Source organism: Eumetopias jubatus, unplaced genomic scaffold (assembly GCF_037043125.1).
Source record: "Eumetopias jubatus isolate StellerSeaLion01/CBP00866 unplaced genomic scaffold, mEumJub1_p1.0 scaffold_1, whole genome shotgun sequence".
Lineage (NCBI taxonomy): Eukaryota > Metazoa > Chordata > Mammalia > Carnivora > Otariidae > Eumetopias > Eumetopias jubatus.
The window spans coordinates 96,258,991-96,273,629 of record NW_028274807.1 but is presented as its reverse complement, the minus strand read 5'-3'; the positions used below and the strand labels follow the sequence as shown (position 1 = coordinate 96,273,629).

General features: G+C 39.6%; 1 protein-coding gene across 1 annotated transcript in view; it reads right to left on the bottom strand.

The window, feature by feature from the left end:
- Positions 1-14,639, bottom strand: part of WDR49 (WD repeat domain 49) — a 131,595-nt gene that overhangs the window by 8,217 nt on the left and 108,739 nt on the right. The window contains 2 exon segments of the mRNA XM_088020026.1: positions 9,690-9,839; positions 12,744-12,844. Coding sequence (XP_087876152.1) covers positions 9,690-9,839; positions 12,744-12,844 — 251 coding nt within the window.

Sequence of the window (14,639 nt, the reverse complement as noted above, 5' to 3'; positions counted from 1 at the left end):
GTCACAATTTCTCATTTCTTACTTAAAATGAATATATCTATATTGCTTTCTTTTTGTATTTAAATGATTTATTCCAGTAAGAACTTTTCAATATCAGTGATTTTCTTTCTTTATTAGTACTAGATTTTAAGATTATATTCTAAAGTAAAGATAGAGTAAGTTAGATTTTACTAAAAGTCTATGTGCATATTTTCACCTGTAGTTTAAGAACTACACAGAGAATTTTGTGTTGCAATGAAAACCATGAATTGTCAGATCCACCATTTTTTAATTCTTTTGCCCCTCTTTGTAAATTGCAGGTTACCAATGGATACACAAACTCTGTCTCATCTGGTAGAGTTTTAATTGATTCCCTCTCCTTTTTGGAAACACCAGTTTTGGAACCTACCTGCAGACTGGCCTAGAGATTATTAACATGAACAACTCACCAATTCTTACAGATTCTTCCAGTTCCCTTCAGACTACAATACTCCAAAGTAAGTTTCCCTAAAACTGAGAACCAAAACTTGACAGCTCAAATCCCTATCTAGACCCTACACTGCCTGCAGCTGTTCTTTTCTCTCAAGATCTCCAGGACCCAGAACAACTGACCTTTCTCAACAACTCACAATGCATGGTTCAACTGGTTTTACAGAAGCAACACCAACAAGAACCCTTGAGAGCCCACTTCTGAGACCCTGCTTTGTCCCCCCAGGAGGTTTATGATCACCTCTGGTTTGTTCCATGATGAGCAATATTCCTTCCTCTTGAACAAAAGTGGGGGGACTATGTTGAACTTTACCTGAGCCCTGTACTCCTGGAAAGCAGAGACAGTTAAGAAATCCCTCTACTCTTTTGTGTTTTGGAGACAGAAAACAGCAAAGGATGACTCTGCTCTCAGAGTCTGAGATAAGACCCTCTGTACCCTTCTCCAGAAGTCTACTAAGATTCATGGATTCACGAACCTGCCTCTGTATTGGCTCAAGCCCACTTCCTTTTCTTTGAGAGTTCCTCTTTAACAAATACTCTCCCTGTGCAATAGCCTTCAATATAATCATCTCTTTAATTGTCCCACTCATTTTGTCTCTGGCAGAACAACAACAAGAATCAAACAATTCACCCGAGGTACCACTAATGCAGCATTTTCTCTACACTGGAAATTTTAAAGATTTTACAGATAGAGTGGGAATGGGTTCTACGGAATTTGTTGGCGAAACCTGACCCAGAGACACTTCTAAGCCCTCGCCAGGTTTTTGAATAAGGCATATCAAAGAGGGGTTTCAAGCTGTTTGGGAACCCACAGGGAACAACTTGGAAGCTAAAGAGAGAGTATGAAAGATGTTTCAACTTTAAAGGAAAAGAGAGAGAATACAAAAGGACATTAAAAACCCAGTAGGTAAGACTAAAAAGTCACCAGGGGATTACGGAGTGTTTGAAAACTGTCCTGAGTTCCAAAGTGATAGTTTAGAATATTGAACGTAAGTCTGGCAGAATGCCCCTCATCATACGATTGCCAGATAACCTCCTGCATACTGTAATTAAGGGGATTGCAGAAGTGTGTGTAAAATGCAGCACAAAGATTTAAGGTAGACTATTGTGATGAAAATGTGGAGGGGGGAATATGTTGGTAATTGAGTTTTTTTTTTAAGTGCTTTTTACAATAACATTTTTTTTTTTAAATCCAGCAGCATCCTCCTGAAAAGGAGATGAACAATTTTCTTTCTTTTTTTTTTAAAGATTTTATTTATTTATTTATTTGAGAAAGAGAGAATGAGAGATAGAGAGCACGAGAGGGAAGAGGGTCAGAGGGAGAAGCAGACTTCCTGCTGAGCAGGGAGCCCGATGTGGGACTCGATCCCGGGACTCCAGGATCATGACCCGAGCCGAAGGCAGTCGTTCAACTGACTGCGCCAATGAAAGTGATAAAAATGGGTAATACTATAGTAAAATGGCTGATTTCAGAAATAAGCATAAGAATAAGCTGCCTAGGTGATTCCTTCCCATTCAGTTTTCCCTCCTTTCCCCTCTGATCCTCTGTGCTGTTTTATTCCACATATGAGTGAAACAATATAATTGTCTTTCTCTGATTGACTTATTTCACTCAGCATAAGACAAACCATGAGAGACTCTCAACTATAGGGAACTAACTGAGGGTTGCTGGAGGGGAGGTGGCAGGGAAGGTTGGGAAAACGGGGAGACGTGATGAGCATTGGGTGTCATATGCAACTGAACTCTACATCTGAAATTAATGATGTGCAATATGTTGGCTAATTGAATTTTTAAAAAGGCTGCCTAGGGAATATGATTTGAATGCTATTTGAACAAGGGCGATGGCACCTAGAAATATTAACAACACGGACAACTGAATAACATGGACACTTCTCATGGAGGGCCCACCTCTTACTAGCTACGTGAGACTAAGTTATTTAAACTCTTTATGTCTGTGCCACAGATCCTTTATGTCTATGCTAGAGTTTATGCCACAGACTCCTCTTGTAGAAAATAAGGACAATAATAATTTCTATATCATAGAGCTGTTTAGTGGAATAATAATGGAATAATAAGAATAAAATATTATCAATAAACAAAAACGTATCAAATTCTTATTAGGTGTTAGGTTCTATGCTAAGGGCTTCACCTAAATTATTTCATTTAATGTTCACAGCAACATTATGAGGATGGTAACTAATAATTGCCCATTTTTAGTTGAAGAAACTAAGGCACAGGGAGTTTAATTGACCTGTTCAAAATCATATTGCTAGCAAGTGGTAGAGTCTTGATTTGAAGCCAAGTGTATGCTTGAAATTTTGCCTTTATACCATTATTGCTTTGAGTCTCCCAAGTTTTATTCCCTTTATAAGTAGAAATTCTCCCAAAAGACAACCATAGCCATTGACACCTTATAACTTAATGGGAATACTGACTTCAAGTTCAAAAAATACAAAATAATGTAAAGGGCCAGGAGTGGGGTGGGGGGGAAGCATGAAAATACAGGTAAGATGATACTATGCCAGTTATCAATATATTGCCCCTCAGCTCCAAATCCATTCTTCACTGCTTGCTTTGGGATAATAGGCTAGAACCCTGTAAATATCTCTTTTGCTAGCTGGTTGATGTTGATCCCTGACACGAGAGGACACTAGAGGGACACTGGAGAGGTGGATTTCTCTTCCAAGCAGGTGCCCCTCTCACCATGCTCCTGCAGTGCAGTTTCTCTAGCACTAGACTCCTATAGCATGATTCCCTGAGTACCAAGTCCCCACAGAGGCTTTTCCGGCTCCAGACTCCCATGATGCAAGCATGGCTACTCCAGAGCCCAGAACTAGCAGCTTTCCTTGTCACCTGTCTGGCACCACCTGGTGAATGGCTTTCCTGCTTACCCCAAGAGGTAAGTGGAGGTCTGCCAGTGTGACTCCTCTCTGTGAACAGCCTCCCCTGTACTCTTTTGGTGTCTTTGTAGTGAGTCCAGAGATGCAGCACCTCCCTGTGAATGGCTTCCCATGTCACCCATGTTCCATCTGCGGCAGCTCTGCCCACCTCACCATCCAGTGAGACACGGATAAGCCCTCTCCCGTGAGGTCTGGGTATCAGCCCTAGCTGGGATGGGCATGTTCCTTGGTCTCTCTCGGGTCTGAGGGTGTAGTGGCTGTTCTTTAAATCTGATATTCCTGTGTTCTTTAGAGTTCTCTTTACTTCCTACTAGCCAATTTTCTATAATACCCATATATTACATCTAAAATCAGAACAAGAAAATGAACTTAACAATAACATAAACTCTGAAACATGCCTATACTTGCTCTTCAGTTACCACTCTTTCTTTGCTACTATAGTCAGTTTCTTGGAAAAGTGTGAGCTTTTCTTGGTTAATGTGCCACAAGCACCTCTATCTCAACATATTTCGAAAACCAACTCTAAACCATCTCCTCCTCCTGTAGTTCCTCTCTTAATAATAGTCTCCTTTTTTGGACATAGTTTTCCAAGCTAGAAACCTGAGAGTTATACATGTGTTCACATCTCATCAGGGCACATAACCCTTTAAATTCGATCTCCCTAACATTTCTCAAATTAGTTACTTCCTTTCAATGAACTCATCAATTTTTTAAAAAAAAAATTATTTATTTATTTGACAGAGAGAGACACAGCGAGAGAGGGAACACAAGCAGGGGGAGTGGGAGAGGGAGAAGCAGGCTCCCAAGGAGCAGGGAGCCCGATGTGGGACTCGATCCCAGGACCCTGGGATCATGACCCGAGCCGAAGGCAGACACTTAATGACTGAGCCACCCAGGCACCCCTAGGGTCTCCTTGTCTTCAAAATAATAAAAGATACCATTTAATGAATGTTTAGTTATGTACTATTCACTGTGCTAAAGTTAACCCACACAACTTCAAAATCAGGCATGGTAAGCCCCATTTTATACATGAGAAAGCTGAGACTTAGTAGCTTATGTAATTTGTCCAAATATAAACAACTAGTGGAAGGCAAAGTAAGGATTCAAAAGCAGATAGCCAGCTGCAAACAACAGGCTCCCACTACTATAATATGCGGCCTTCCATCCAGCCCCATTATAATGCATCTACTACACAGTTTCCAGAAAGTTTTCTAAAATGCAAAATTAGTCATGTCACTTTCCTGTTTTAAACATTTCAATAGAAATGTTTTTCTGAATAGGATTTAATAGGTAGTGGTAGGTCATCTTTCTCATTGTACTAGACAGAAAAACAAAAACAAGTAAATTACAGAAATAATATTTTAAAACCTATCAGAGGGTGGTGGAAGCAAAAATTATCAAATTAAAATTCTGGAGATGGTAGAACCCTTCTTAGATAGGCTAAGATTGCCAAATATTTTCTTCCCTCTGTGGATTTATCATGCCTGGGCATTGCTAAGAAACAGGATTGCCATAGACAAAGAGGCCTTTCTAGGCGCGCCTGGGTGGCTCTGTCATTGGGCGTCTGCCTTCGGCTCAGGTCATGATCCCAGGGTCCTGGGATCGGGTCCCACATCGGGCTCTTTGCTCCGCAGGAAGCCTGCTTCTCCCTCTCCCACTCCCCCCAGCTTGTCTTCCCTCTCTCGCTGTGTCTCTCTCTGTCAAATAAATAAATAAAATCTTTAAAAAAAAAGAGGCCTTTCTAAGGGAAAGTGAAATCAGAAGAGTTTTGATGACTATGTAGGTTGGTGTAATATACTGGAATCTAGAGAAATTCCATAACTATGGCCAGTATTCCCCACAGGATTTTTTCTGAATACTAGGGTGATGGGGACTGTGGATTGGACTGGAGAGGCAAAGTAATGTTTCCTGTAATCTTGCAGTACTTAGGAGACAATATACCAATAAAAGAAGAAGCTTAAAACAGAATTTGAAATCAGAAGTAGACTAAATCTAACTAAAGCTGTGACCAAGCACTGGCCAAGCTCAATTCCTAACTGAATTCTTGTGATCTGCCCTTCTTTTCTCTGCCCAATTAAGTAAAGGGTAAGCTATCTCTGGGAGAAAATAACATTAATTTTAGTATCTATAGATCTTATATACATAATTTCTGTCATACAATTAAAAAATGTACAAAAATTACAAGACTTGTAAAGAAGAAAGAAAATGTGACCAGTAACCATGAGGAAAAAATAGACAGTAGAAGCAGACTCCAAGATCATTCAGATATTGATGTTAGCAGGCCAGAGCTTTAAAATTACTATTATAAATATATTAAAGAAAACAGAAAATTTGGACAAAATGGATGAAAACATGAATAATTTCAACTGAGAATTGGAATCTATATACAAAGAGATTCAAATGGCACTCTAGAACTAAAAAAATATATATGCGAAATCTGAAATTGGGAACTGATCACGAGTTTAAGAACAGACTGGCAAAGACAGGATTAGTGAATGCAACAACAAGTCAATATAAAGTATCCAAAAGAAAACCCAGAGAGTAAAATAAAATGGAAAGAAGAGAAGACTAAGAAACATTTACAATGTAAAGAATGTCTAACATATGCAGATTTGCAATCCCAAAAAGACAGGAGAGTGGAAATTGGAAAGAAACAATATTCAAAAAGATAATGGCTGAAAATTGTCCAAAATTGAAAAAAGATTTAGTTGAGAATTCCTATCAACCCCAAGCAATATAAATACAGAGAAACGTGTATTTATATCCATCATGATAAAGCTGCTCAAAACTCAGGATAAAGAGAAAAATCTTTAAAGGAGCCAGATTAAAAAAAAAAAAAAAAGATACTACATTCAAAGAAGTCACAACAATATATTAAGAGCTGAATTTTAAACAGGAATTATGGGAGCAAGGAAACAATGGGACACTATCTTTAAAAAGCTGAAAGGAAAAAAAACAACAACAACAAAAAACCAACACTACTATTTAGATTTTTAAACCCAGTGACAGTATCTTTCCAAAGCCAAATGAAATAAGTGCATTTTTCAGACACATAAAAGCTAGCGTAATTACTCACCAGCCAATCCACATTATAAGAAATCCTGCAGGACATTCTTCAGACTGAAGAAAAATAATCTTGGTAGAAGCCTACTATTACAAGAAGGAATAAAGGGCACAGAAAAAAGTATTGAAACCTCTGGAGCAATCACTAAAAGAATAATACAAAGAGTTATAAAAACAGAATTAATAGAAGAGATGAAATGGAATAATTCAAAGTACTTGACTTAAACATTCCAATGGGTCCTCATTTCTGATAAAATAAATGCCAAGAGCTTTAGCATAGCATGATCTGGCCCCCATTTACCTCTCTAGCCTTGATTCTCATTGTGCCCCTTCTAGAACCTAGCCACTTGGAACTATGCGTAGCTCCCTTAGCACTCGTTACTCATACCACCTTACGTTTGCATAAGCTACTCCTTTGCCAGAAATATCACCCCCCTTCTTTTCTTAACTGACTAATAGCAACTTGACTTTTAGTGTCTAGCTTGACCTAATAAGGTGTCTCCCAAAAAACCATCTATGAATCTCCATGTGGTCACACGGTAGCCAGTGCATATCTCTATCACAGAGCTTGGTGTAAAACATGATTATTCATTTCCTTACCTATTTTGCCCACTAGTCTTCAAGATTTTTGAAGGCTGGGCCTCCACATGTTAACTCTTTGTCTTCAGCCTCCAGCACAGAGGCCAGCCTGTGCACAGAGGCATTCAGTATCTACCTCAGAAAAGGCTAAACACATAAGTAAGTGAACATTATTGCAGTATCTTCAAGTTGAATACTCTAGGATATTATACAAAGCCCATTACAGTCCTCTGCCTTCCTCAAGACCTTTATTTCTAAAAAGCACACCAGTACCTCAAACTCAACACATCGTAAATTCAACTCTACTCATGTCTGTCAGACTCACTTCCCTAACGTCTCCCACGGCAGCCAACTCGGAATCACGTGGACTTCTGCCCTACTTCATCCCTGATGTGCCTTTCCTTACACTATTTCCTTGATCTTGACTTCCCTTCCACCCCCTTCACCCTGCAGACTCCTGCCCTTCCTAAGTGTGTGACCACCACTCTGCATTGCTTCCTATGCCCCAGTCACAATTCATCTGGCTTCTCCCTTGGTGCATCCACAGAACACAGTGTCACGTGTCATGCATTCCGTTGTCCTCAAAGTCTGCATCTGTCTCTCCCTTACACTGGTGGAACGTAAAAAAAAAAATAATAATAATAACTATTTTCCCTTGCAGAGAAGGCAGGTAAGTGGAGATACTGAAAAGAGAGCAAAGGATGAAAAGCTGAAGAAGAAAATTTTAAAAAAAACTGTGGAAATTACAGGAAAAAATTATATTGCAAAATCCAGGAGAAAAAAAATTTCTTTGAAAATGTGTTAGAGTATTTCAGTATGTCCATCCAGCCATCTACCCCCTCCAACCACCACCACCTCTCCACACACACATCTACCTTCCTGTAAGGAAGAATTCTCCAGCTGCGGACTGTACAAGGCTCCTCACAGGAGCTCAGGAGTTTACACCGCTGAGGAGAGGTGTTTGCTGCCCTCACTGTTGACCTCTCCCACTTTCTTGCTCCCCAGCGTTTGCATACTCCCTGTCTTCTATTTCTCTTCCTCAGTTCTGATTGCTTCATCTTGGTTTCCTCCCCTGGGCATGTTCTATGTCCCTACTTTTTTTTTATTTTAAGATTTTATTTATTTATTTGAGACAGAGAGAGAAAGGGATGGGGAGGGGCAGAGGGAGAGGTAGGCTTCCCGCCTAGCAGGAAACCTGATGGGGGGCTCGATCCCACGACTCTGGGATCATGACCTGAGCCAAAGGCAGACGCTTAACAACTGAGCCACCCAGGCGCCCCTATGTCTCTACTGTTTTTACACTTTGTCCTGGCTCTGTGGATCTTTTCTTACTGTCTGTTCCCCAGATTTTCTTCTGTCTGTGACTCAAGAGGATAAGATAAGTACTTCCCATATTTATTCTTAAAAGACGAATCATCATGGGGTGGGGGAAAAATTAGGATGACAGACTGAAAGCCCTGTCAGATGCATAAATGGTTACGTAGAGCCCCGAAATGTTCATGGTTTAAAATTCATGGTTTTAAAAGAAGTGAGCAGAAACCATTAGATGACCCTCATGAGACCAAATAAATGATTATAAGTTTAGAAAAGAAAAACTCTTGAGTAAAGGCAAAAGGAAGCTGAGAATAATTAACTGGAAACTATGGCAATGAGGAATGACAGTTGTACCTTGCTCCCAAGTGGAATTTCAAAAAAAAAAAAAAGTTGACCAACTGTTCTCCTTTCCTGGAGGGAACCAAGTGAAGACAAGAGGCTGAAACTTCCTCCAGTGTGGACTTACAGAAACGCCTTCCTCCTGCAAGGGTTATTTCTCTCAAGGATGATGTTGAACCCTCATCTCTGAGGATTTGAAAAGTTCAGAAACCACAGATCTCAGATGGTTCAAGTGTAGTTCTGATCTTTTGACTGTGACAAGTTGGAAATATGCACTTTTCATTTATTATTTTAAATGAGTTCCCTGCAGTGTCCATATGCTCTCTGAGTGCCTCACTGAGATTCAGGTTGTGCTTCATGCACTCCTGTAGGGCCCCTCCATGCGGGTAGGATTTCTGTACAGACCCTGTTCTTCAAACTCTTAACAACTTGGAAGCCTATAACCATCTGAAAAAGAGAACATTCTTCTGCACACCTTGTTTCTGAATCTTCAGAGATCATTCACTTCTATTTTTCTAAGCTAAGCTTTCTTGTCCTTTCATTATCTAAGCCTAGCACTGCAGCTGGGAGTCTCTAATACAATGCACATTAAGTAGCCTCTATTTATAATGTTCCATCTGAAAAGAACAAAGACCAGATTGTCAGAGACTCTGTTCTCAAGCAGTCTTAGGATAGCTCTGTCTCTGGTATCAGTTTTGAAAATGAAGATTATTTGGGGGAAGGGGTTTTCATCCATGGCAGGCTCAGGCTATATATTCATGGCATTCTAACTTCAGAAAAGTGACAAAATGAAAATATCCTTTTAATGTATTCCAGACTGTTGGCTGCCCTTTTTGAGAGCACAGATCAACAGCTGAGCTATAAATCTTAACAGTCAAACCACGCTTTCTTCCACGGCAACCTACAAGGCAAACGTGTTACTCCCATGCTCTCTGGCACTGGTGTTTGCTTTTTTTTTTTTTTTTTTTTAAGTGGTTGAGTTTAATGGGGAGAGAGGACTGAAGGGGATGACGGCTGAGGACTCACTTTCAGAGAGCAATGGAAGCTCTGGAATTTGGGAACACTCCTCCTCTGGCTTTTCCCTAAAGTATGTCTCTGGGTCCAGAAGAAAAGCTGGTTTCTTCACTTCAGGCAACTCTTTCAGGGCTCCGATGCTTAATGACCTAAATGCACCCTCGTAACAGTAGGTTTTAGGGGAGGCTAGGAAAAAAGCACAGTGTCATTAATTCCTCAGAAGGAGCTAGCACATTTCCAAGTTAACTTTTGAAAATTTAACCTTCCTGTTCCTTGCTGCTACAGCTGCAGCGTTCAGCAAACCCTATAAACACAGCTGTTCATTACACATCCACGGCCCTTTGATTCAAAGGGACCAAAAGGAACTCAAGGCTCCCCTTTCATTTATTTTTTATTTTGTATTCTTTTGCTATTTTCCCTTGAAAATGTGTATTCTACAGTTTTGGAAAAGCTCCAGTTTCTCTTTTACCTACCAGGAAACTGCATCTTTTGTAAGATGGAATCTTGTTTTTAGCATTTCACAACATATCTGAAATTTTGAATTTGCAGGTACTTTTTAATTTCGCTAGCATGTAAACCATTGTACTGAAGATGCACACAACGAGATGATGAAAAGGAAAGCTCGTTTGTTCCTGCACTTGAAAGCAAAGTCTTGGACCATGGGAAGAGTTTTCTTTTTGCTTCATGGCATAAAATGGAAAAAGCTTCACTCAAGATGTGATTTTAGGTTTGTTTGTTAGCCCTGCAAAGGTAGGGACTGTGCTTTTGTCATCGTGGTGGCTCAGTATCTAAGGAAAGTGAACCAATACATATTCAGCACTCGCTATGGGACAAATCATGTGCTGTCAGTGGTTCTCAAATGTAACCAGGCGTCGCAATCCCCTGGAGTGTTTGTTAAATCATACCCTGCTATACATCCCTCCCATTTCCGATTTAGTGGGGTAGGGATGGGGCCCCAAAATGTACGTTTCTAGGTTCCAGGTGATGCTCATGCTGCTGGCCATGGAACATACTTTAAGAATCAATGTGTTATGAACTGAGGGTTGTTGGAGTTGGGGGGGGTGAGAGGGATGGGGTGGCTGGGTGATAGACGTTGGGGAGGGTATGTGCTATGGCGAGTGCTGTGAATTGTGCAAGACTGTTGAATCACAGATCTGTACCTCTGAAACAAATAATGCAATATATATTAAGAAAAAAAAAGAAGATAGCAGGAGGGGAAGAATGAAGGAGGGGAAATTGGAGGGGGAGACCAACCATGAGAGACGATGGACTCTGAAAAACAAACTGAGGGTTCTAGAGGGGAGGGGGGTTGGGGGGATGGGTTAGCCTGGTGATGGGTATTAAAGAGGGCACATTCTGCGTGGAGCACTGGGTGTTATGCACAAACAATGAATCATGGAACACTACATCCAAAACTAATGATGTAATGTATGGCGATTAACATAACAATACAAAAATTAAAACAAACAAACAAAAAGGAATCAACATGTTATGTCAAACCAAAGGAGAAATCTTCACAACCTGTAAAAGTATCATTATTCCCTTCTGACAGATGAGGAAATTGAGGCTCAAGGTACTTTAATAACTTGCCTGAATTTGGTTATCTAACACATAGCAGCTTGGACTTAAGCTCAAGTATGTTTCACTCCAAAGGTCATGCTCCAAGGTATAATAGTAATAACAATAACATTAGTAATTAGTAAGTGTATCAAGTTTCCATAATATGCTAGGCACTGTTGTAAGCACTTTACACATATTATCTCATGTAATCTGACAAAACCCTATGGAGTAGATTAGTTTATAAATGTGCATTGCGGGGTGCCTGGGTGGCTCATGGTTAAGCATCCGCCTTCGGCTCAGGTCATGATCTCCAGGTCCTGGGATCGGGTCCCACATCAGCCTCCCAGCTCAGTGGGGAGTCTGCTTCTCCCTCTGCCTCTCCCCTTGCTCGTGCTTTCTCTGTCTCTTTCAAATGAATAAATAAAATCTTTTAAAAAAATAAATTAGGGCACCTGGGTGGCTCAGTCATTAAGCGTCTGCCTTCGGCTCAAGTCATGATCCCAGGGACCTGAGATTGAGCCCTGCGTCAGGCTTCCTGCTCGGCAAGAAGCCTGCTACTCTCTCTCCCACTCCCCCTGCTTGTGTTCCCTCTCTTGCTGTCTCTCTCTCTCTGTCAAATAAATAAGTAAATAAATCTTTAAAAATAAATAAAAATTAAAAATTAAAAAATGCATTGAATATTAAATAATGATGTACATTTTGGCAGCAAAATTTCAGTAGAAATTCTAAAATTAACATATCTACCCTACAAAACTACAGCTACCCCTTGGACATAAGTTTAAACAAGATTGGCAATGAGTGAAATATTTTCATATGATGGAGTTTGGGGAATTATTCTCACCACACTTCTGTTTTATAAGATTTGCTTATTTGTTTGAGAGAGAGTATGAGCGTGTGTGGAGTGGCAGAGGGAGAGAATCCTTAAGCAGATCCCCCCTCCCCCTCGCCCTGAGCATCACTCAGCGCTGGATCTCATGACCCTGAGATCATGACCTGAGCTGAAACCAAGAGTCAAATGCTTAACTGACCGAGCCCCCCAGGAACCCCCCTCAGTACACCTCTGAACAATACCTTTCAGTATGATAACAACTCTTTTCAGTTACTTTTGTTTTATAATTCTTTTTCTGGTTAGCCCAAACTAAACTCATATTGGGCTTCCTTAGAGCAAAAATAGTTTTTATTCATCTTCATCTCTTAAATGCTTACGGGAGAGAATTGACATTCTATGCTAACCCTATTTTGGAAGCTATAATGGGCACTTTACGTGTGTTTTCTGGCTTAGACCTTATACTTCTGCTGTTTATATGCTGTGCAGTCTTGGACAAATCACTGATGTCTCTGAGCCTCACTTTCCTTCTTTGTTAAACAGAGATCACGGGCTCTTACCTTCACATTCATTAAGGAATACCAGCATTCCTGGCACACAGAGTAGCTATTTGTCATATTCATGCCAATCTATAAAATAATAACACTATAAAAGATATGTCAAGAGTGATTACTTACCTGGTGATTTTTGCATAACTTTACCATTGTAATGTGTTTTTTTCCTAAAGATATTTCTTTCCTTATATTTTATACCTAAATTTATGACTTCTGATGGTCTGACACTGGAAGAAAATAATATATGATAAAATAAAATATCAACCACAAATAGGCACTTTCAAGCTTTAAATACATATCTTACTTTGACAAAAGAAAATAAACAAACAAACAAAAAAACAAAAAAACCCAACCAGACAAACAAAAAAGCCCTCTATACTGTGGACCTAATTGATGACATTTGTTTATACTAATGAGGCCATATCTTTGAAGAAATGGCTGCTAGCCAGGTGATGATATATAAAGGTAAGAGCCAGAGAGGCCAAGAGGCTAGTTAAGCAAAGATTCCCATAGCAACTGGAAGGTCAGAGAAAAAATTATGCAGAAGAAAATTTCACAGAAGCACACACTATTCTTGCCCTGGGTATAAATTAAATGGGTTAACTAGTGGTATGTGTCAAAAACTTATCCAGTGTGAGGCCTGGATCTTCACTTATGTTATCCAAAATGCAAAAAAATGTTCAGTTTTTTTGAGGCTTATCATATGAATCTATAGGAAAACTTCAGACTAGCTTGAATCCATGGAAAAAAGTGTTATTAAAACAGAGGGAGTGAAATCATTATATAGTTGTACATAATTCCTGTCAGAAAACAGGAAATGGTCTCAACTATATTTAACGTTCACTGTACAGAACTCTACCTCAACAACGACAAGTTGTGTTGTCCAAAATCATTATTATTCTCTTGGAGGCATCAGGTCAGAAAACACACCCATTTTTCACACAATTACTGGGAGCCCTGGGGCCTGCCCTCTCCCTGCTGCCTCCCTTTCTTGCATCTGTTAGCCCTCCTGCCGATTGCTCTCCCACCCCCTAACTTTTATTCACAGTTCTGCTGCCTCCAGAGTAGCTGGAGAACCTCTAGAGGTTTCCTATACTCTCAGCCCCAATTTCCTGCTCTACACAATGAGATTCTCATTGTGGTTTTAAAGGAGAGGAGATGGATGGTTGTTTGGCTATGTGCCTAACAAAAAACACTATTCAATAAATGTTCATTTCCCTCCTTCCTTTCCCTCTGCTCTATTTGGACTGTATTTCCCAAACTCAAGAGTTTAAAATATCAATACAAGTGAAATTCAGTCAATGTATCTCAAAGTTAATATTGTGTGCTATTTGTATAGCTTTAAATAGCAATTTGTTGATTGCTTTTTTATACATAAATAAACTTTTCATTTTAGAGTTATTTTAGATTGTCAGAAAACTTGTGAAGATAACATAGCACAGAGTTCTGGTATATGCCCTCACCCAGCTGTCCCTATTGTTAACATCTTATATTATTATTTATCACAACTAAGAAGCTAATATTGGTACATGACTATTAACTAAACTCAATATTTTATTAGGATTTCCCTAATTTTTTCCTAATGTCTTTTTTTCTGTCCCAAGAAATCACATTATATTTAGCTTTCTGACTCCTTAGCTTCCTCTGGTCTATGACAGTTTCTCAGACTTTCCTTGTTTTTTATGACTTTGACAGTTTTGAGGAATACTTGTCAGATATTTTTGTAAAATGCCCTTCAATTTGTGTTTATCTGATGTTTTTCTTAGGGTTAGATGGGAGGAAGTCAACGGAGATGAAGTCCTATTCTCATTACATCTTATCAAGGGTACATACTATCAACCTGTCTTATCACTGTTGATGCTAAACTTACCATTGGCCAAGGTTGTGTTTGCCAAGCTTCTGCCCTGTAAAGTTACTTTTCCCTTCCTTTCCATACACTACTCTCTGGAAGCAAATTTCTAAGCACAGCCTATACTTAACGGGGGGATGACAATGAGAGATAAGCTCTATTTCCTCGATTGG